The sequence below is a fragment of the Heterodontus francisci genome, chromosome 26, assembly GCF_036365525.1.
Source record: "Heterodontus francisci isolate sHetFra1 chromosome 26, sHetFra1.hap1, whole genome shotgun sequence".
NCBI classification, from domain to species: Eukaryota; Metazoa; Chordata; class Chondrichthyes; order Heterodontiformes; family Heterodontidae; genus Heterodontus; species Heterodontus francisci.
Window position 1 is genome coordinate 75,761,583 of NC_090396.1, and position 21,650 is coordinate 75,783,232.

Below are 21,650 nucleotides of genomic sequence, written 5' to 3' on the forward strand. Positions count from 1 at the left end.
TAAATTCTTCAGTTCCTGCCTAATATTGTTATAATTAGCCTTCCCCCAATTTAGCACCTTCACCCGAGGACTACTCTTATCCTTATCCATCTTTTGGGCCTCCTTATCTCGAGAGACAATGGATACGCGCCTGGAGGTGGTCAGTGGTTTGTGAAGCAGCGCCTGGAGTGGCTATAAAGGCCAATTCTGGAGTGACAGGCTCTTCCACAGGTGCTGCAGAGAAATTTGTTTGTCGGGGCTGTTACACAGTTGGCTCTCCCCTTGCGCCTCTGACTTTTTTCCTGCGAACTACTAAGTCTCTTTGACTCGCCACAATTTAGCCCCGTCTTTATGGCTGCCCGCCAGCTCTGGCGAACGCTGGCAACTAACTCCCACGACTTGTGATCAATGTCATAGGATTTCATGTCGCGTTTGCAGACGTCTTTATAGCGGAGACATGGACGGCCGATGGGTCTGATACCAGTGGCGAGCTCGCTGTACAATGTGTCTTGCCATCTTCCATGCGGCTCACATGGCCAAGCCATTTCAAGTGCCGCTGACTCAGTAGCGTGTACAAGCTGGGGATGTTGGCCGCCTCGAGGACTTGTGTTGGAGATACGGTCCTGCCACCTGATGCCAAGTATTCTCCGGAGGCAGCGAAGATGGAATGAATTGAGACGTCGCTCTTGGCTGACATACGTTGTCCAGGCCTCGCTGCCATAGAGCAAGTACCTTAAAACTTACTGAATTATGGTCACTGTTCCCGAAATGCACCCCAACTGAAACTTCGACCACCTGGCCGGGCTCATTCCCCAATACCAGGTCCAGTACGGCCCCATCCCTAGTTGGACTATCTACGTATTGTTTCAAGAAGCCCTCCTGGATGCTCCTTACAAATTCTGCCCCATCCAAGCCCCCAGCACTAAGTGAGTCCCAGTCAATATAGGGGAAGTTAAAATCACCCACCACTACAACCCTGTTACCTTTACATCTTTCCAAAATCTGTCTACATATCTGCTCCTCTACCTCCCGCTGGCTGTTGGGAGGCCTGTAGAAAACCCCCAACATCGTGACTGCACCCTTCCTATTCCTGAGCTCCACCCATATTGCCTCGCTACACGACCTCTCCGAGGTGTCCTCCCGCAGTACAGCTGTGATATTCTCCTTAACCAGTAATGCAACTCCCCCACCCCTTTTACATCCCCCTCTATCCCGCCTGAAGCTTCTAAATCCTGGAACATTTAGCTGCCAATCCTGTCCTTCCCTCAACCAAGTCTCTGTAATAGCAACAACATCATAGTTCCAAGTACTAATCCAAGCTCTAAGTTCACCTGCCTTACCTGTTATACTTCTCGCATTGAAACAAATGCACTTCAGACCACCAGTCCCGCTGTGCTCAGCAACATCTCCCTGCCTGCTCTTCCTCTTAGTCTTACTGGCCTTATTTACTAGTTCCCCCTCATTTATTTCACTTGCTGTCCTACTGCTCTGGTTCCCACCCCCCTGCCACACTAGTTTAAACCCTCCTGAGTGACGCTAGCAAACCTCGCAGCCAGGATATTTGTGCCCCTCCAGTTTAGATGCAACCCATCCTTCTTGTCCAGGTCCCATCTGTCCCTGAAGAGATCCCAATGGTCCAGATATCTGAAATCCTCCCTTCTACACCAGCTGCTCAGCCACGTGTTTAGCTGCACTATCTTCCTATTTCTAGCCTCACTGGCACGTGGCACAGGGAGTAATCCAGAGATTACAACCCGAGAGGTCCTGTCTTTTAACTTTCTACCTAACTCCCTAAACTGCCCCTGCAGGACCTCGTCACTCTTCCTGCCTATATCATTGGTACCGATCTGTACCACAACGTCTGGCTGTTCACCCTCCCCCTTCAGAATGCCCCCTGTCCGTTCAGAGACATCCTTGACCCTGGCACCAGGGAGGCAACACACCATCCTGGAGTCTCTTTCACGTCCACAGAAGTGCCTATCTGTGCCCCTGACTATAGAGTCCCCTAAAACTATTGTTCTTCTGTGCTTTGTCCCTCCCTGCTGAACAACAGTGCCAGCCATGGTGCCACTGCTCTGGCTGCTGCTGTTTTCCCCTGATAGGCCATTCCCCCGCAACAGTATCCAAAACGGTATACTTGTTAGAGAGGGGGATAGCCACAGGGGATTCCTGCACTGACTGCCTGCCCCTTCTAGCGGTCACCCATCTATCTGCCTGCACCTTGGGTGTAACCACTTCTCTAAAACTCCTGTCTATGACGCTTTCCGCCACCTGCATGCTCCTAAGTGCATCCAGTTGCCGCTCCAACCGATCCATGCGGTCTGTGAGGAGCTGCAACTGGGTACACTTCCTGCAGATGTAGTCGCCCGGAACGCTGGAAGTGTCACGGACCTCCCACATCTCACAGGTGAAGCACTTCACCCCTCTAACTGTCATTTCTATCACTAATTAATAAATTAATTTAAAATAAATAAATACTTATTAAATCCTTACTAAATTGTTATAATTAACTATCTGGTCCCTAGTGCTAGATTCCTACTATAAATATTAAATGCTAAGTAAATACAGTAATCTCCTCCCTCTGGTTTAGTTACTCTCCTTATTAGTTAGTTAATTAGGGTTTTAATCAATTTTTATCAATGTTTCACTTTCAAATTCAGTAAAAAAAAATTCCTACCAGCCAATCAGGTCACAGCTTTCCCGTGACATCACTTTCAGTTTTTTTTTACCAGAGGTAAGTTTTTTATACTTACCAGTCCGGAACTCCGCCCTCCGAGTCTTCTCCCAGTCAGCTGAGCTCTTTGGAAGCTCTCAGCTCCCCTCACTCTGAGGACAGGTAGGAAATTAAGGAGCTCCTCACCGAACTTCCTCAGTTACCAAACTTCCACTGCAGCACTCTAGTGCAAACATAGTCAGGACTGTAAGATGGCTCACTTTTATACTGACTCACTCTCGCCCCCTGAAAACTGGTTTAAGCCAATTCTCTAATTAACAAGGTACAGCTGCAAGCAGAGCCTGAGTGAACCCTGTTTAAAGCTGGTCTAAAACTCACCTTCTTCAAACCAAACAGCAACTGTTAAATTAATCTGCTAAATAAAAGACAGATTAGATTTAAGATAAAATTAACCCTTAATTATCCTCAGTTACCAAACTTCCACTATAGCACTCTAATGCAACCCAAGTTAGCACTCCAGGATGCCAGATATTAAAGATATCAAGGGATACGGGGAAACTGAAACTGAAAGAGGAGGTAGATAGATTTTTGAAATATCGGAGAGTTGAGGGCTATGAGGAGCTGGCACGAAAGAGGAGTTGAGGTCTGGGGTAGATCAGCCATGATCTTATTGAATGGTGGAGCAGGCTCGAAGGGCTGAATGGCCTATTCCTGCTTCTATTTCTTATGTTCTTATGTGCCATAATGACTGTTATGATCTATTGAGTATTTCCAGCATTTTCTGTTTTAATTTCAGATTTCCAGCATCTGCACTATTTTGCTTTGCTATTGGGAAACACAGGCAGTGCTCCCGTCCCACATCCTGCTGGTCCAGGTGGCTCCCCTAACCCTGTACTGACAACGCTCCCTCGCCCCCACACCAGACCGGGACAGTGGAGAGGGAGCTTTACCGGGATCTAACCCCGTTTTTTTTCTTTTTTTCCCACTGGGTTTGAGGGCAAGTTGCATTGTTGGGACAGAGTGGAAGGAGCTTTACTGTGTATCTAACCCAGTCTTGTTTTTGATTTTTTTAAAGAGACAGGGGAAGAGTGAGGCTGGCATTGGTAGATGGCTCTTAACTCTGTATCTAACCCTTAGCTGTACCTGTCCTGGGAGTGTTTGATGGGGACATTGTAGAGGGAGCTTTACTCTGTATCTAACCCCGTGCTGTACCTGTGCTGGGAGTGTTTGATGGGGACATTGTAGAGGGAGCTTTACTCTGTATCGAACCCTGAGCTGTACCTGTCCTGGGAGTGTTTGATGGGGACATTGTAGAGGGAGCTTTACTCTGTATCTAACCCCGTGCTGTACCTGTGCTGGGAGTGTTTGATGGGGACATTGTAGAGGGAGCTTTACTCTGTATCTAACCCCGTGCTGTACCTGTGCTGGGAGTGTTTGATGGGGACATTGTAGAGGGGGCTTCACTCTGTATCTAACCCCGTGCTGTACCTGTGCTGGGAGTGTTTGATGGGGATATTGTAGAGGGAGCTTTACTCTGTATCTAACCCCGTGCTGTACCTGTGCTGGGAGTGTTTGATGGGGACATTGTAGAGGGAGCTTTACTCTGTATGTAACCCTGTGTGTATCTAACCCGTTTTTTTTTGTGCAGAGGGAGCTTTACTCTATGTAATCCCCGTTTTTATTTTTTTAGGTGGCCTTTATACCCCAGGCCCCTTTAATATAATCTATGTCGAGGGGGCCTTTATTCCTCAGGCCCCCTTTATATACATAATTTTAAAATAACTTTATTAAAACCAGATAAATACACAAAACTCAAATTAAAATGCCATTCTCGGCGTCGATGATGCACTCCAGTCCTTGCGGTGCCCACCGGTCGCGGAAGGCCTCAAGCGTACCGGCGGACACCCCATGCTCCTTCTCCAGGGACACCCGGGCGCGAACGTAACCGCGGAAGAGGGGCAGGCAATCGGGGAGGACGGAACCCCCGACGGCCCGCAACCTGGACCTGTGAATTGCCACCTTGGCCAGGCCCAGGAGCAGACCGACGAGGAGATCCTCCTCCCGGCCCAAGCCCCTCCGCACTGGGTGCCCAAAGATCAGGAGCGTGGGACTGAAGTGCAGCGCAGAAAGTACAGGCAGCCTGGGAGTCCGTGAACCTACTTAAAAGCCTATTGCACGGGACTGCTCTGTGCAGCACCCTCCATCCCAGGTCCCCGATCGAAAGGGGGAAGACTCCCGCGTAGAGAGACCTCCATTGGGGTTTCCCCTCGCCGCCAGATGGCAACGCGGACCGCCAGGGCGTGTCCGGCGGGCTGACGAGGGCGAGGAAGTGGAGAGTGTGCAGGAGCAGCCCGTACAGGAAACCCCTCCGCACCGATTGGAATGGCACGGAGGGCATTTCCGAGAGGCGGCTCGGGTTGTGCGGGACCGGTTCCCGAGGAGGGTTTCGGGGCCTGGGTCCGATGAGTAGTTCCGGCTGAGCGGGGGTCAGCTCGGCCGGGATCGCTCCGCACTCCCGAGCCCCCTCGCCACCCACAGTGAGGGGCATCCCGGGAGTTTCGGCTACTCCTCCGCCCGCCGGACCGTCCCCGGAGTCGGCCGCCCGGACAGCCGAGGTGCTCTCCTCCGCCGGCGGGGGAGCGCCCTGACTGGAGGCGACCATGTTCCAGACTCGGAATAGATCCCGGTAAAAGACAGGCAACTCCCTCAGAGAGGCGCGGCTAACGGACTCCACCGGGAGCTGCGTGTCGTCTTGAAGGCAGTGACACTGGCGGAAAAAATACGTCGCCAGCGCACACCATCTGGGAGGACGCTCGACGTACAGGTATCTCTGCAGGGTCCGAAGGCGGAGAGTCGCAGCCTGGGTGCGGACGCACACCAGCGACTGACCGCCCTCCTCAATCAGGAGACTCAGGACCGCGGCAGAGACCCAGTGTTTCCTCTTGCCCCAGAAGAAATCGACGAGTTTCTTCTGGATCTTGGTGGCAAATACAGGGGGCGGGGTCAAAGTGACCAACCGGTACCACAACATGGAGGCCACCAGTTGGTTTATGACCAGCGCTCGGCCCCTGTAGGAAAGCACTCGGAGCAGTCCTGTCCAGCGCCCCAGCCGAGCGGTGACTTTCGCCTCCAACTCCTGCCAGTTTGCCGGCCAGGCTTCCTCAGCGGGGCTAAGGTGGACTCCCAGATAGAGGAGGTGCGTGGTGCTCCACGCAAAAGGTGTCATCTCCTCCGGCAGGGACTCCACCCGCCACTGACCAACCAGGAGACCGGAACATTTCTCCCAATTGATCCTCGAGGAGGACGCGGCAGAAAAGGTCTGCTGGCAGTCGCGCATCCTCCGCAAGTCAACGGGATCTGTGATTGCGAGGAGCACGTCGTCGGCGTAAGCCGAGAGGACGACCCGCATGGCCGGCTCGCGCAGAGCCAATCCCGTCAACCTCCTGCGAAGCAGGCACAGGAAGGGCTCCACTGAGATGGTATACATTTGGCCGGACATGGGGCATCCCTGACGCACTCCTCTCCCAAAGCGAAGGGGCGCCGTCAAGGACCCGTTAACTTTGACTAGACACTCTGCGGCGGCGTATAAAAGTCGGACCCGGGCCACAAAATGCGGCCCGAATCTGAAAGCGCCTTCTCCTGATCGAGGGAGAGAAAGGCGACCGACTGACCAGTCCTCTGGGAAAGATGGATCAGGTCCTGGACCAGGTGGATGTTGTCCTGGATGGACCGGCCCGGGACTGTGTAGGACTGGTCGGGGTGGATCATGTGGGCCAGCACGGAGCCCAGGCGGGTAGACACAGCCTGGGCAAAGATCTTATAATCCGTGCTGAGGAGGGATGACCGCCCTGCGCCACGAGAGGGGCATCTCCCCGGTCGCCAGGCTTTCCCCCAGGACCCGCGCGTAATCGTCCCCCAGGACGTCCCAGAACGCCCTGAGGAACTCCACGGTCAACCCATCCAGCCCTGGGGATTTGCCCCTTGAGAGCTGGTGGAGGGCGCCGGTCAGCTCCGCCAACGTGAGCGGAGCCTCCAATCCTTTGGCGCCCTCCGGGCTGACCTGCGGCAGGTCCTCCCACAAAACTCTGCGCGCATCCTCGCTGGACGCATCCGGAGAGAACAACGCACTGTAATAAGTACAGACCAGGAGGCCCATTCCCTCCGGATCCGTGATGGAGGATCCGTCATCGGCCAGCAGCTCGACGAGCTGCTTACGGACCCCCGGCCATTTTTCCAGCGAGTAGAAGAAGGGTGAGGCGCGGTCCAAATCTTCCAGGATCTGGATCCGCGACCTCACGTATGTGCCTCGGGACCCTATGAGCTGCAGGTCCCTCAGCGCGCCCTGCTTCTCTTTGTACGCCTGCCACAGGGCCGGGTCCACGACGGCATGACCGAGGCGGGACTCCAAATCGACCACCTCCCTCTCAAGGCGCCCGATCTCGGCTTCCCGCCTCTTGGTCGACCCCTTCGCGTACTTCTGACAGAAGACGCGGATGTGAGTCTTGCCCACATCCCACCATAGCCTCAAGGAGGGGAAGCCCCCCTGCTTCCTTCTCCAGTCGGCCCAGGATCGACAGAACGAGTCCCGAAATCGCTCGTCCTCCAGCAGCCGGTTGTTAAAGTGCCAATACGCGGACCCCGCCCGCGTGCGGAGCGGAGTGAACTCCGCCCACACCAAGCGGTGGTCCGAGCACGGCACCAGCCGCATGGAGGCCGCCGAGACGCGGGAGGCGTACGCCTGCGAAATGTAGAGGCGGTCGATTCGCGACCCTCCTCCTCCAGACCTCCACGTGAAGGCGCTGGAGTCGGGATGGAGATTCCGCCAGACGTCCACCAAGTTAAGGGAGCTGATCAGTCCCCTCAACTTCTCCACTGACGCTTGGCCGCGCTGGGGACCAGAGCGATCCCCCACCTCGAGGGTGCAGTTAAAATCCCCCCCGAGGATGATGCACTCGCCGCTATCGATGGAGCTCAAGAGAGCGGACACTTCTTCAAAGAAGCGCGCTTGCAACGCGCCGGGCCTGGGCGCGTACACGTTCACAAAGTGGAGCGGCACGCTACCCAGGCGAACGGCGAGGTGGAGCAAGCGGCCCGGCACTAGCTCCTTGACCCCCAAGATCTCCGGCTGAAAAGTCGGGGCCAACAAGATAGCCACCCCACTAGAAATAGGGGTGAGGTGACTCATGTAGACCCCACCCTGCCACTCCAGGAGCCAGGTGGCTTCGTCTCCCGGAACGGTGTGGGTTTCCTGCAGAAAGCTCACCGCGCATCTCCCTTCCCTAAGGACTGAGAGATTGTGAAATCTGCGGTGAGCCCCTCTGCTGCCGTTGATGTTGAGGCTGGCTATGGTTATCTTCATGTCAAAGGTACTTAAAACCCGTCACCAACAGCTCACTGTGAGGAGGGAGTGGAAGTGTACCTGGCCCTCCACTCCCCCAGCAACCCATTGAGGAACACATTAAAACGGCGCCTCTCAACCAGTTTCACGTCCGCGCGCTTGCCCGCTATCTTAAGGGCGGCACGGACGGACTGGATGATCAGCGCCAGATTCGACCAACGGTCGAGGACCAGCTGAACTTTATTGCGGCAACCTCTGCAAGCCGCGAGGAAATCCCGGAGTTCCGCCGTGGGGATGAGAGGAGATTCGGTGGGAGGCACGAGGGACTCCACCACCTCACTGGCGATGGAATCAAGATCATCCTCCGTGCCCCGCACCGAATCCCCATCCTCCTCCGGGTCGTCACCGCCAGCGGCCAACACATCTACCACACACTGTGGGGCGGACGTCCCGGCCGCGCCAGCTGGTCCCGCCTCCGTCACGATCCCACCCCCAGGATCGATGGCGGAGGAGTCCTCTCTGGTTTCTATTGTGAAACTGGAGCCTGTAGGCACCAGCGGTTCAGGACCCCCCTCCACCTCCGTCCCCAGGGCAATGAGCGGTCCAGGGGAGACAGAAGTTCCCGACTCCGGGAAACCAGCCGGAGCCGAGACTGGAGGCGGAGGGAGGAGGCTATCTCCCGCTCCGCCAGCACCCACAGGCCCAGCAGGTGGGGCAGCATTCTCAGTTATAACTGGGTCGGGTGTCTCCTGGTTGGTGGTGGACTCCGGCTGGCAGGCCCGACCCTCTGGGGCCTCGCCCTCCCCTTCATTCAGGACACCCGACCCAGTAGCAGTGGCAGAATGGGCGGCTTCCCCAGGCTCCCCCACCACAAGCAGGGCCCCACTTACTCCTTCAGGAGGGGCCTCATGTACCGGGGCCATCCCCTCCCCTCCATCCTGAGGAATAGGGAGCACCTGCCCGGACTTTGCAGCCTTGGTGGTGGCGGTAGGGGAAACCTGGGGACCCGAAACAGGAGACAGTTCCCCTCCAACAGATGGGCCCTGCGCCTCAGGGCCCCTTGTTACCTCTGTGGAGGGGTGCCTTCTCCTCTTTTTCCCAGTTGTGTGCGGAGGCTCAGAGACCTCCATATCATCAGAGGCCTCCACCTCCACACTCTCCTTTTTTTTATTCACCCTGGGCCTGAGCCCATCCCTGGGGCAAGTTGACTTCCCGAGATTGGGCCTTGGGCTGAGCTCAGGCTCGGGTAGTGTCACGATATCCAGGGGACGCGCCTCTCGATGTTTATTTCTCCTCCGCGCCTTCCTTCCACTTGGACGGTCACCCCCCTCCCTGCCGGAGGCCGTGAAAACCACAGCCTCCGGTACCGACTGAATGGTATCTGGTGGTGGTGTAGTGGGGGTGGGAGGAGGTGCAGCGTCGCCACCCTGGGCCGCTGAGTTGGAGTTGGCAGCCGGGAGGTTGGGGCAGTTCTTACGAACATGCCCCACCCCCTTACAGACATGGCACCGCACCCCGTCCAAGGTCCAGAAGACGCGGTAGGCCGTCCCCTGGAATTCTACATTGAAGTGGCCCTCTGTCACCTCCTCCCGCGCCAGCTGCATGAATAACTGGCGGCGGAAGGAGTACACGTGTCGGAGGCTGTTCTCCCGAAGACCGAGCGGGACTGGGGTGAGCCCTGTCTTTACCTCCCCCAGATGGTGCAGGTGGGGAAGGAGGAGCTCACCAGGGATGAAGGGCGGGACATTGGATAAAATGAGCCTTTGCGCAGTGGCCTCCAGGGGGTCCACTGGCAGAAAGGTCCCGCCCACGGTGAGCCCCTTGCTCAGAGCCAGGGACACCGCCCGCTCGGTCTTCAGGAAAAACACTGCCTTCCCGTACATTTTAGAGGCTGCAACAATGGCCGAAGGGCCGACAACCTCGGCCATTGCTTTCACGCATGCCTCTATAGTCATGTTCGGGTGGACGTAGCTCTTGACCCCATGCTTCGATGTTAATAAAGCAAACGGTGACGGGGCAACAGGTGCAGCTGCAGCAGCCGCAGCAGCATATGAACGGGAAGGCCCCGCCACCGGCGAAGAGGGGCTTGCCATGGGGTCGCAGAGCTACGCCCACCCCCAAGAATCAAAACAAATTTACACAATTTTTTAAAAAAGCAAACTTTAAACAAGGTGGAGTGGGAGTAGAGGAGGATGGCGTAGGATGGTAAAGGAAAAGGGGAGGATAGGTGATTGAGGCGACTGAGTGGAGGAAGGGAGAGAAAGGCTGAAAAGGATGTTTGTTCCAACTGCCAGTTGGAGCACCTTTATCACAATTAGTCCAAACTTGTTTGTTGTCTTCCAGTTGGGGGAGGCTTCTTCGCCCGGGACGGCTGGAGCCGCCCGGTACTCTCCTCTTCTGATTTTAACAAGACAGTCTTCACCCGGGCAACTCCAGCTGTCCCGAGCAGGCAGTTGGGGTGGGGAGGGAGCTCCCTGTGTGCAAACACCAATACAAACACAGGGGCCCCTACTGGATTTGGCTGCCCCACCCCTGAGTCTTCAGGCCTCTTCTCCCTCCCCCAAACAGTTTAAACTTAGTAGTCTTTCAGGTGCCCTGACACCCACCTCTCCAGAAAAATTGCAGCCTTCCTTGATGGTTTCCCTCCACTCTGTATTCACCTTTCTCCAGTCTCTCTCTCCAGTTGCTGCAGTCTCCACTCTCCTCTCCCCAATTGCTCCACTCTCCACTCTCCACTCTGCAATTGCTGCAGCACAGGTGCAGCTGCTCCCCCTGATTGCTGGCAGGAAGTGCTCCAAATTGACCAGCCAATCCCAGTGCTGTACCTGTCCAGGGAGTGTTTGATGGGGACAGTGTAGAGGGAGCTTTACTCTGTATCTAACCCCGTGCTGTCCCTGTCCTGGGAGTGTTTGATGGGGGCAGTGTAGAGGGAGCTTTACTCTGTATCTAACCCCGTGCTGTACCTGTCCTGGGAGTGTTTGATGGGGACAGTGTGGAGGGAGCTTTACTCTGTATCTAACCCCGTGCTGTCCCTGTCCTGGGAGTGTTTGATGGGGACAGTGTCGAGTGAGCTTTACTCTCTATCTAACCCTGTGCTGTACCTGTCCTGGGAGTATTTGATTGGACAGTGTAGAGGAGTAATGTGAATTGATTAGATGACCTGTTTGATGTTATCCAGATATTCCCTGGACAAGAGCACTAGCAGTGACTACGTACTCTGCGATGTGATTGGGCGGTCAGATGAAGACCACCAATGGAGGACAGAGTGTTTCAGGGTTGTGAGCGACAGTGAGAAACCCCTTATTCTACAGTCACTCTGGAAACCAAAGGAGGGGTTTGCTCGGAGGTTTGAAATCCGCAGGAAGGTGGATGTGGAAGAAATGGCCGCAAAAGAGAAGGACACAGTGACGGCAGGTAACTAACGGGGGACTCACAGTCAGACAGGCGGGAATAGACGGACAGAGATAAATGGAGAGAGGGAGAGAGTGAGATAGAGAGAGAGACAGGGATAGACAGACAGAGAAGCTGACAGACGGAGGGAGAGCGAGCGAGAGATAGGCTGGCATAGACTGACAGAGAAGCTGACAGACGGAGGGAGAGCGAGCGAGAGATAGACTGGGATAGACTGACAGAGAAACTGACAAATGGAGGAAGAGAGAGAGAGACAGGGATAGACTGACAGAGAGAAATGGAGAGAGAGAGAGAGATTGAGGGGATAGACTGACAGTGAGAAACTGACAGACGGAGGGAGAGAGAGAGAGTGGGACAGGGATAGATGGACAGAGAGAAACTGACAGACGGATGGAGAGAGAGAGAGACGGAGAGACGGACAGAGAGAAACTGACAGACTGAGGGAGAGACAGCAAGAGATCGACAGGGACAGACTGACAGAGAGAAACTGACAGACGGAGGGCGAGAGAGAGAGAGTGACAGGGATAGATGGACAGAGAGAAACTGATAGACGGATGGAGAGAGAGAGAGAGAGAGAGAGAGATAGACAGGGACAGACTGGCAGAGAGAAACTGACAGAAAGAGGGAGAGAGAGAGAGAGACAGGGATAGACGGACAGAGAGAAATGGGCAGACAGAGGGAGAGAGAGCGAGAGAGACAGGGAGAGACTAACAAAGAGAAACTGACAGACAGAGGGGGAGAGAGAGAGAGAGAGAGAGACAGGGATAGACGGACATAGGGAAACTGACAGACAGAGGGGGAGAGAGAGAGAGAGACTTGGAGACACTGACAGAGAAATTGACAGACGGAGGGGGAGAGAGAGAGAGAGAGACAGGGAGAGACGGACAGAGAGAAACTGACAGACGGAGGGGGAGAGAGAGAGAGAGAGAGAGACAGGGCGAGACAGACAGAGAGAAGCTGATAGACGGAGGGGGAGAGAGAGAGAGAGACTTGGAGACACTGACAGAGAAATTGACAGATGGAGGGAGAAAGAGAGAGACAGGGATAGACGGACATAGGGAAACTGACAGACGGAGGGAGAGAGAGACAGGGAGAGACTGACAGAGAGAAATGGACAGACGGAGGGAGAGAGAGAGAGAGACAGGGATAGAGGGACATAGGGAAACTGACAGACAGAGGGAGAGAGAGAGACAGAGAAAGACTGACAGAGAGAAATGGACAGACGGAGGGAGAGAGAACAAGAGATAGACGGGGATAGACTGGTGGAGAGAAACTGACAGAAGGAGAGGGAGACAGAGAGACAGGAGGGTTGGACTGACTGGGATGGGCCTGTGTGGTGTCATTCTATACTATCTCATCCCCCCCACCGTGCTGCGTCACACTGTGATACATTCCCCCCCCCCCGTGCTGCGTCACACTGTGATACATTGCCCCCCCCCCCGATGCTGCGTCACACTGTGATACATCCCGCCCCCACCTGCATTTGGCTTTCCTCCTGTATATTTTACAGCTGACAGCTCCTCTCGTTGCCCTTGCAGGGATCAATGCCCAAGCTCGCAGGCTGCAAATGACCCGGGCACGGGCATCATCAGCTCTGACAGATGAGGAGATTGAAAGCAGCTTTACACTTTGGAGGAGTGTCAGTGAGCTGAATCTATCGATGAAGACCAGAGAATCGAGACGAAGCATCAGGAGTCCTTGGATGGAAAGTGTAGACACGGAGGAGGACACGGATGGGCTATGTTGTAACATTGAGAAAGAGGAGACTGAAAGCAGTGATGATAGTTCCACCCAGTACTCCATACATCCACCCTTTGAGTTCCCCTATTTTCTGTTACTGCAGGGTTACAGTTCCAGGCAGGTGAGAATGGGTCTGTGAACATCAATCACTAACATATTCAAAGTGACTCTCCCTCCCTCACCAATCACCTGTTCACATCAGAAATGGAGCAACTTTAGTAACAGAAGAAACGTGTTCCTCTGCCATCCCTCAATCCCACCTCCTCCTCATGGCCCTCAATCCCACCTCCTCCTCATGGCCCTCAATCCCACCTCCTCATGGCCCTCAATCCCTCCTCCTCATGGCCCTCAATCCCTCCTCCTCATGGCCCTCAATCCCACCTCTTCATGGCCCTCAATCCCTCATCCTCATGGCCCTCAATCCCTCCTCCTCATGGCCCTCAATCCCTCCTCCTCATGGCCCTCAATCCCTCCTCCTCATGGCCCTCCCACCTCCTCTTCATGGCCCTCAATCCCACCTCCTCCTCATGGCCCTCAATCCCACCTCCTCATTGCCCTCAATCCCACCTCCTCCTCATGGCCCTCAATCCCACCTCCTCCTCATGGCCCTCAATCCCACCTCCTCCCCATGGCCCTCAATCCCACCTCCTCCTCATTGACCTCAATCCCACCTCCTCCTCATTGCCCTCAATCCCACCTCCTCCTCATGGCCCTCAATCCCTCCTCCTCATGGCCCTCAATCCCTCCTCCTCATGGCCCTCCCACCTCCTCTTCATGGCCCTCAATCCCACCTCCTCCTCATGGCCCTCAATCCCACCTCCTCCTCATGGCCCTCAATCCCACCTCCTCCTCATTGCCCTCATTCCCACCTCCTCCTCATGGCCCTCAATCCCACCTCCTCCTCATGGCCCTCAATCCCACCTCCCCATGGCCCTCAATCCCACCTCCTACTCATTGCCCTCAATCCCACCTCCTCCTCATTGCCCTCAATCCCACCTCCTCCTCATGGCCCTCAATCCCTCCTCCTCATGGCCCTCAATCCCACCTCCTCCTCATTGCCCTCAATCCCACCTCCTCCTCATGGCCCACAATCCCACCTCCTCCTCATGGCCCTCAATCCCACCTCCTCTTCATTGCCCTGAATCCCACCTCCTCCTCATGGCCCTGAATCCCACTTCCTCTTCATTGCCCTCAATCCCACCTCCTCCTCATTGCCCTCAATCCCACCTCCTCCTCATGGCCCACAATCCCACCTCCTCCTCATGGTCCTCAATCCCACCTCCTCCATTGCCCTGAATCCCACCTCCTCCTCATGGCCCTCAATCCCACCTCCTCTTCATTGCCCTCAATCCCACCTCCTCCTCATGGCCCTCAATCCCACCTCCTCCTCATTGCCCTCAATCCCACCTCCTCCTCATTGCCCTCAATCCCACCTCCTCCTCATGGCCCACAATCCCACCTCCTCCTCATTGCCCTCAATCCCACCTCCTCCTCATTGCCCTCAATCCCACCTCCTCCTCATGGCCCTCAATCCCTCCTCCTCATGGCCCTCAATCCCACCTCCTCCTCATTGCCCTCAATCCCACCTCCTCCTCATGGCCCACAATCCCACCTCCTCCTCATGGCCCTCAATCCCACCTCCTCCTCATGGCCCTGAATCCCACCTCCTCCTCATGGCCCTGAATCCCACCTCCTCCTCATTGCCTTCAATCCCACCTCCTCCTCATTGCCCTCAATCCCACCTCCTCCTCATTGCCCTCAATCCCACCTCCTCCTCATGGCCCTGAATCCCACCTCCTCTTCATTGCCCTCAATCCCACCTCCTCCTCATTGCCCTCAATCCCACCTCCTCCTCATTGCCCTCAATCCCACCTCCTCCTCATTGCCCTCAATCCCACCTCCTCCTCATGGCCCTCAATCCCACCTCCTCCTCATTGCCCTCAATCCCACCTCCTCCTCATTGCCCTCAATCCCACCTCCTCCTCATTGCCCTCAATCCCACCTCCTCCTCATTGCCCTCAATCCCACCTCCTCCTCATTGCCTTCAATCCCACCTCCTCCTCATGGCCCTCAATCCCACCTCCTCCTCATGGCCCTGAATCCCACCTCCTCCTCATGGCCCTGAATCCCACCTCCTCTTCATTGCCCTCAATCCCACCTCCTCCTCATTGCCCTCAATCCCACCTCCTCTTCATTGCCCTCAATCCCACCTCCTCCTCATTGCCCTCAATCCCACCTCCTCGTCATTGCCTTCAATCCCACTTCCTCTTTGCCCTCAATCCCACCTCCTCCTCATTGCCCTCAATCCCACCTCCTCATTGCCCTCATTCCCACCTCCTCTTCATTGCCCTTAATCCCACTTCCTCCTCATTGCCCTCAATCCCACTTCCTCCTCATTGCCCTCAATCCCACTTCCTCCTCTTTGCCCTCAATCCCACCTCCGCCCCAATCCCACAATCCCACCATTTCCCCATATCGCCACCCTTTCTCCAGGTGCCCATTTAGTTTCCCTCTGGACACACTTCCACTGTCCATTCCGGGAATTCAGTTGACAACTTGATTCCCTGAATGAAATGTTCACTCTGGCTTCCCTTCTTGTTCCTCATTTTTAGCCTGTATCTTTGGGATTTGAACGCTTTTCCCAGAGTGGGATTGTCATTCCATTCAGATGGGCTGATGTTCCTCAGGGTCCAGCCAGACCAGACTTCCTGAACCTCTGCTTGGAACTTGCAATGAGCACAGTTGGTGTAATATTAGCCTGAGCCACGTCAGTGACAAATGACGACACCATGAAGAAAAAAATACCATTGATAGCACCAGCTCAGCCAGCTTGTGTAGTGTCATATAGCAAACCCAGCAGCCAGTTTAAGCACAGCAAGATCCCACAAACAGCAATGTGATAATGATGAGATAACTGTTGTTGTGATGTTGATTGGATAAATATTGGCCAGGACACCAGGGAGAATTCCCCCCTGCTCTTCTTCAAAATAGTGGCCATGGGATTTTTTACATCCACCTGAGGGGGCAGGTGGGGCCTCTGTTTAACATCTCATCTGAAAAATGGCACCCCCGACAGTGCAGCACTCCCTCAGTACTGACCCTCCGACAGTGCAGCACTCCCTCAGTACTGACCCTCCGACAGTGCAGCACTCCCTCAGTACTGACCCTCTGACAGTGCAGCACTCCCTCAGTACTGACTCTCCGACAGTGCAGCACTGCCTCAGTACTGACCCCCCGACAATGCAGCACTCCCTCAGTACTGACCCTCCTTCAGTGCAGCACTGCCTCAGTACTGACCCTCCGACAGTGCAGCACTGCCTCAGTACTGACCCTCCGACAGTGCAGCACTCCCTCAGTACTGACCCTCGGACAGTGCAGCACTCCCTCAGTACCGACCCTCCGACAGTGCAGCACTCCCTCAGTACTGACCCTCCGACAGTGCAGCACTCCCTCAGTACTGACCCTCCGACAGTGCAGCACTTCCTCAGTACTGACCCTCTGACAGTGCAGCACTCCCTCAGTACTGACCCTCCGACAGTGCAGCACTCCCTCAGTACTGATCCGCCGACAGTGCAGCACTCCCTCAGTACTGACCCGCCGACAGTGCAGCACTCCCTCAGTACTGACCCTCTGACAGTGCAGCACTCCCTCAGTACTGACCCTCCCACAGTGCAGCACTCCCTCAGTACTGACCCGCCGACAGTGCAGCACTCCCTCAGTACTGACCCTCCCACAGTGCAGCACTCCCTCAGTACTGACCCTCAGACAGTGCAGCACTCCCTCAGTACTGACCCTCAGACAGTGCAGCACTCCCTCAGTACTGACCCGCCGACAGTGCAGCACTCCCTCAGTACTGACCCTCTGACAGTGCAGCACTCCCTCAGTACTGACCCTCAGACAGTGCAGCACTCCCTCAGTACTGACCCGCCGACAGTGCAGCACTCCCTCAGTACTGACCCTCTGACAGTGCAGCACTCCCTCAGTACTGCACTGGAGTATCAGCTTAGATTTTTGTGCACAAGTCCTGGGATCTTGCTGTTGTGTTTTTGACATCATAACAGTGATTACATTTAAAAAAAAACTTAATTGTCTGGAAAGCTTTGAGACACCCTGTGGTCTTGTAAAGTGCGATATAAATTGAAGTCTTTCTTTCTCACTCTCTTTCCCCCACGGTCCCTTGCTTTTTCTGCTTGTTTCTCACTTTCTCTTGGTCTTTCTCTTGCGCGGGTACCCCCTCACCCCATCGTCCCCTCACCCCCTCACCCCCTCGTGGCCCCTCTCACATGTTCTTTGTGTTTGATTCCAGGATTTTGTCATTTACATGTTGAATGGAACAAGCCACATGTTTGGTCGTTACTTGGAAGAGTTGAGAGTTGAGGAGGAGGAGAGGGTGAAGATGGACTTCCTGCTGTCAGCCCCGGATATCTCTGTGAGACACTGCCTTGTGCGCCGGCAGGAGCTGAGCTCTGACAGGGAGGGTGCTGAGGGCAGTCAGGTGGTGACGCTGGTGAAGCCTGGGAAAGGAGCGCCAGTCACACACAACGGGCTCCCGATTGACAAGGAGACCCAGCTGCAGCCGGGCGACCTGCTGGGGATGGGCACCTACTACCTCTTCATGTACAAGGACCCCACTGTCAGCAGTACGTCTCACAGCCAAAGACCTGCCTGGTTCCCATCCCCGGTCCTGTGCCTCAGCCCAGAAGGCGAACTGAAGTGCAAGATGTGTGGCTGCACAATCCTGGCTGATCAGCAGCAGGAAATGACTCCTTGGATAAGGAAGACAATTTCCAGACTAAAAGACTCAAAGGGCAGAGAATATGTCTTCACGTACAATCTATCGCAGGAAGACGCACTTCTAAACAGGATCATTGATAGGCCGGACGAGGACAGCATAGTCTTCAAGCTGACTCCAGCACTGCTGCTCAGTCTCAGTATCCAGCACTCAGCCACCAACTTCCACCCAGCAGACTTCCGCAAGCTTCTGCTCAGGATAGCGAGCCAGATCCAAACAGTGATGTGGGTTAGTCTGCACAATTCTTAAAAAACCATGAGGGACAGCAATCCAAATCTCATCCCAGAGATATCCCTCACTGTTGCGCTCTAAAAAAAAACCCCACCCCTCACTCCAACACTCTGATAATCAAATAATCGTTTGGTAGTAGAGAACTTGAGTATTGCTGAAAATAGAGACATGTCAAAGCTTTTCGTCTTGCACTCATCAGGACAATCCGCAAGAATAACCAATGTAAGGGAAAACAACCACCTGGACTGCATGAGAAGAAAGTGCTGATTGGTTGGTCAGTGAACTCTGATTGGTAGAGGCATTGCCATGGAGAATGGACTAATTTACGGCGACTTGACAGTTCGCTGCCGAGACCAATCAGAGTCAAGCTGCCTGGTTTAAGTTTCAAACAAAGCTTGGCAGTTAACTGTCATCATAAACTGGTGCATTCTCCATGGCAACGCCTCTGCAAATCAGAGTCCACTTGCCAACCAATCAGAACTCTCTTCTCATGCAGAACAGTTGTTGTTTTCCCTTACATTGGTTATTGTTGTGTATTGTCCTGATGAGTGCAAGACAAAAAAGCTTCGTCAACATGTTACTATTTTAAGCAATACACTGATATACCCCACACCCCTCACTGTCACACACTGATATACCCCACAACCCTCACTGTAACACTCCGATATACCCCACACCCCTCACTGTAACACTCTGATATACCCCACACCCCTCACTGTCACACACTGATATACCCCACAACCCTCACTGTAACACTCCGATATACCCCACACCCCTCACTGTAACACTCTGATATACCCCACACCCCTCACTGTAACACTCTGATATACCCCACAACCCTCACTGTAACACTCTGATATACCCCACACCCCTCACTGTAACACTCTGATATACCCCACACCCCTCACTGTCACACACTGATATACCCCACACCCCTCACTGTAACACTCTGATATACCCCACACCCCTCACTGTAACACTCTGATATACCCCACACCCCTCACTGTAACACTCTGATATACCCCACACCCCTCACTGTAACACTCCGATATACCCCACACCCCTCACTGTAACACTCTGACATACCCCACACACCTCACTGTAACACTCTCAAATACCCCACAACCCTCACTGTAACACTCTGATATACCCCACACCCCTCACTGTAACACCCTGATAAACCCCACAACCCTCACTGTAACACTCTGATATACCCCACACACCTCACTGTAACAGTCTGATATACCTCACACCCCTCACTGTAACACTCTGATATACCCCACACACCTCACTGTAACACTCCGATATACCCCACACACCTCACTGTAATACTCTGATATATCCCACACCCCTCACTGTAACGCTCTGATATACCCCACACACCTCACTGTAACAGTCTGATATACCTCACACCCCTCACTGTAACACTCTGATATACCCCACACACCTCACTGTAACACTCCGATATACCCCACACACCTCACTGTAACACTCTGATATACCCCACAACCCTCACTGTAACACTCCGATATACCCCACACACCTCACTGTAACACTCTGATATACCCCACAACCCTCACTGTAACACTCAGATATACGCCACAACCCACACTGTAACACTCTGATATACCCCACACCCCTCACTGTAACACTCTGATATACCCCACAACCCTCACTGTAACACTCCGATATACCCCACACCCCTCACTGTAACACTCTGATATACCCCACACACCTCACTGTAACACTCTGATATACCCCACACACCTCACTGTAACACTCCGATATACCCCACACCCCACACTGTAACACTCTGACATACCCCACACACCTCAATGTAACACTCTGATATACCTCACACCCCTCACTGTAACACTCTGATATATCCCACACCCCTCACTGTAATACTCTGATATACCCCACACACCTCACTGTAACACTCCGATATACCCCACACCCCTCACTGTAACACTCCGATATATCCCACACCTCTCACTGTAACACTCTGATATATCCCACACCCCTCACTGTAACACTGATATATCCCACACCCCTCACTATAACACTCTGATATATCCCACACCCCTCACTGTAACACTCTGATATACTCCACACCTCTCACTGTAACACTCTGATATACCCCACACCCCTCACTATAGCACTCTGATATACCCCACACCCCTCACTGTAACACTCTGATATATCCCACACCCCTCACTATAACACTCTGATATATCCCACACCCCTCACTATAACACTCTGATATATCCCACACCCCTCACTGTAACACTCTGATATCTCCCCACACCCCTCATTGTAACACTCTGATATCTCCCACACCCCTCACTGTAACACTCTGATATATCCCACACCCCTCACTATAACACTCTGATATATCCCACACCCCTCACTATAACACTCTGATATATCCCACACCCCTCACTGTAACACTCTGATATATCCCACACCCCTCACTATAACACTCTGATGTACCCCACACCCCTCACTGTAACACTCTGATATACCCCACACCCCTCACTGTAACACTCTGATGTACCCCACACCCCTCACTGTAACACTCTGATATATCCCACACCCCTCACTGTAACACTCTGATATATCCCACACCCCTCACTGTAACACTCTGATATATCCCACACCCCTCACTGTAACACTCTGATATACCCCACACCCCTCACTGTAACACTCTGATATATCCCACACCCCTCACTGTAACACTCTGATGTATCCCACACCCCTCACTATAACACTCTGATGTACCCCACACCCCTCACTGTAACACTCTGATATATCCCACACCCCTCACTATAACACTGATATATCCCACACCCCTCACTATAACACTCTGATATATCCCACACCCCTCACTGTAACACTCTGATATATCCCACAGCCCTCACTATAACACTCTGATATATCCCACACCCCTCACTATAACACTCTGATGTACCCCACACCCCTCACTATAACACTCTGATATATCCCACACCCCTCACTGTAACACTCTGATATATCCCACACCCCTCACTGTAACACTCTGATATATCCCACACCCCTCACTGTAACACTCTGATATATCCCACACCCCTCACTGTAACACTCTGATATATCCCACACCCCTCACTGTAACACTCTGATATACCCCACACCCCTCACTGTAACACTCTGATATATCCCACACCCCTCACTGTAACACTCTGATATATCCCACACCCCTCACTGTAACACTCTGATATATCCCACACCCTTCACTGTAACACTCTGATATATCCCACACCCCTCACTGTAACACTCTGATATATCCCACACCCCTCACTGTAACACTCTGATATACCCCACACCCCTCACTGTAACACTCTGATATATCCCACACCCCTCACTGTAACACACTGATATATCCCACACCCCTCACTGTAACACTCTGATATATCCCACAGCCCTCACTATAACACTCTGATATATCC

The 21,650-nt window shown here is 53.8% G+C and overlaps 1 protein-coding gene across 1 annotated transcript in view; it reads left to right on the top strand.

Moving 5' to 3' along the window:
- The window catches only part of LOC137384478 (ras-associating and dilute domain-containing protein-like), a 215,555-nt gene that overhangs the window by 21,324 nt on the left and 172,581 nt on the right, over window positions 1-21,650 (top strand). Inside the window, exons 4-6 of the mRNA XM_068058615.1 lie at window positions 11,170-11,405; window positions 12,941-13,263; window positions 17,449-18,162. Coding sequence (XP_067914716.1) covers window positions 11,170-11,405; window positions 12,941-13,263; window positions 17,449-18,162 — 1,273 coding nt within the window. The remainder of the gene's footprint in view (window positions 1-11,169; window positions 11,406-12,940; window positions 13,264-17,448; window positions 18,163-21,650) is intronic.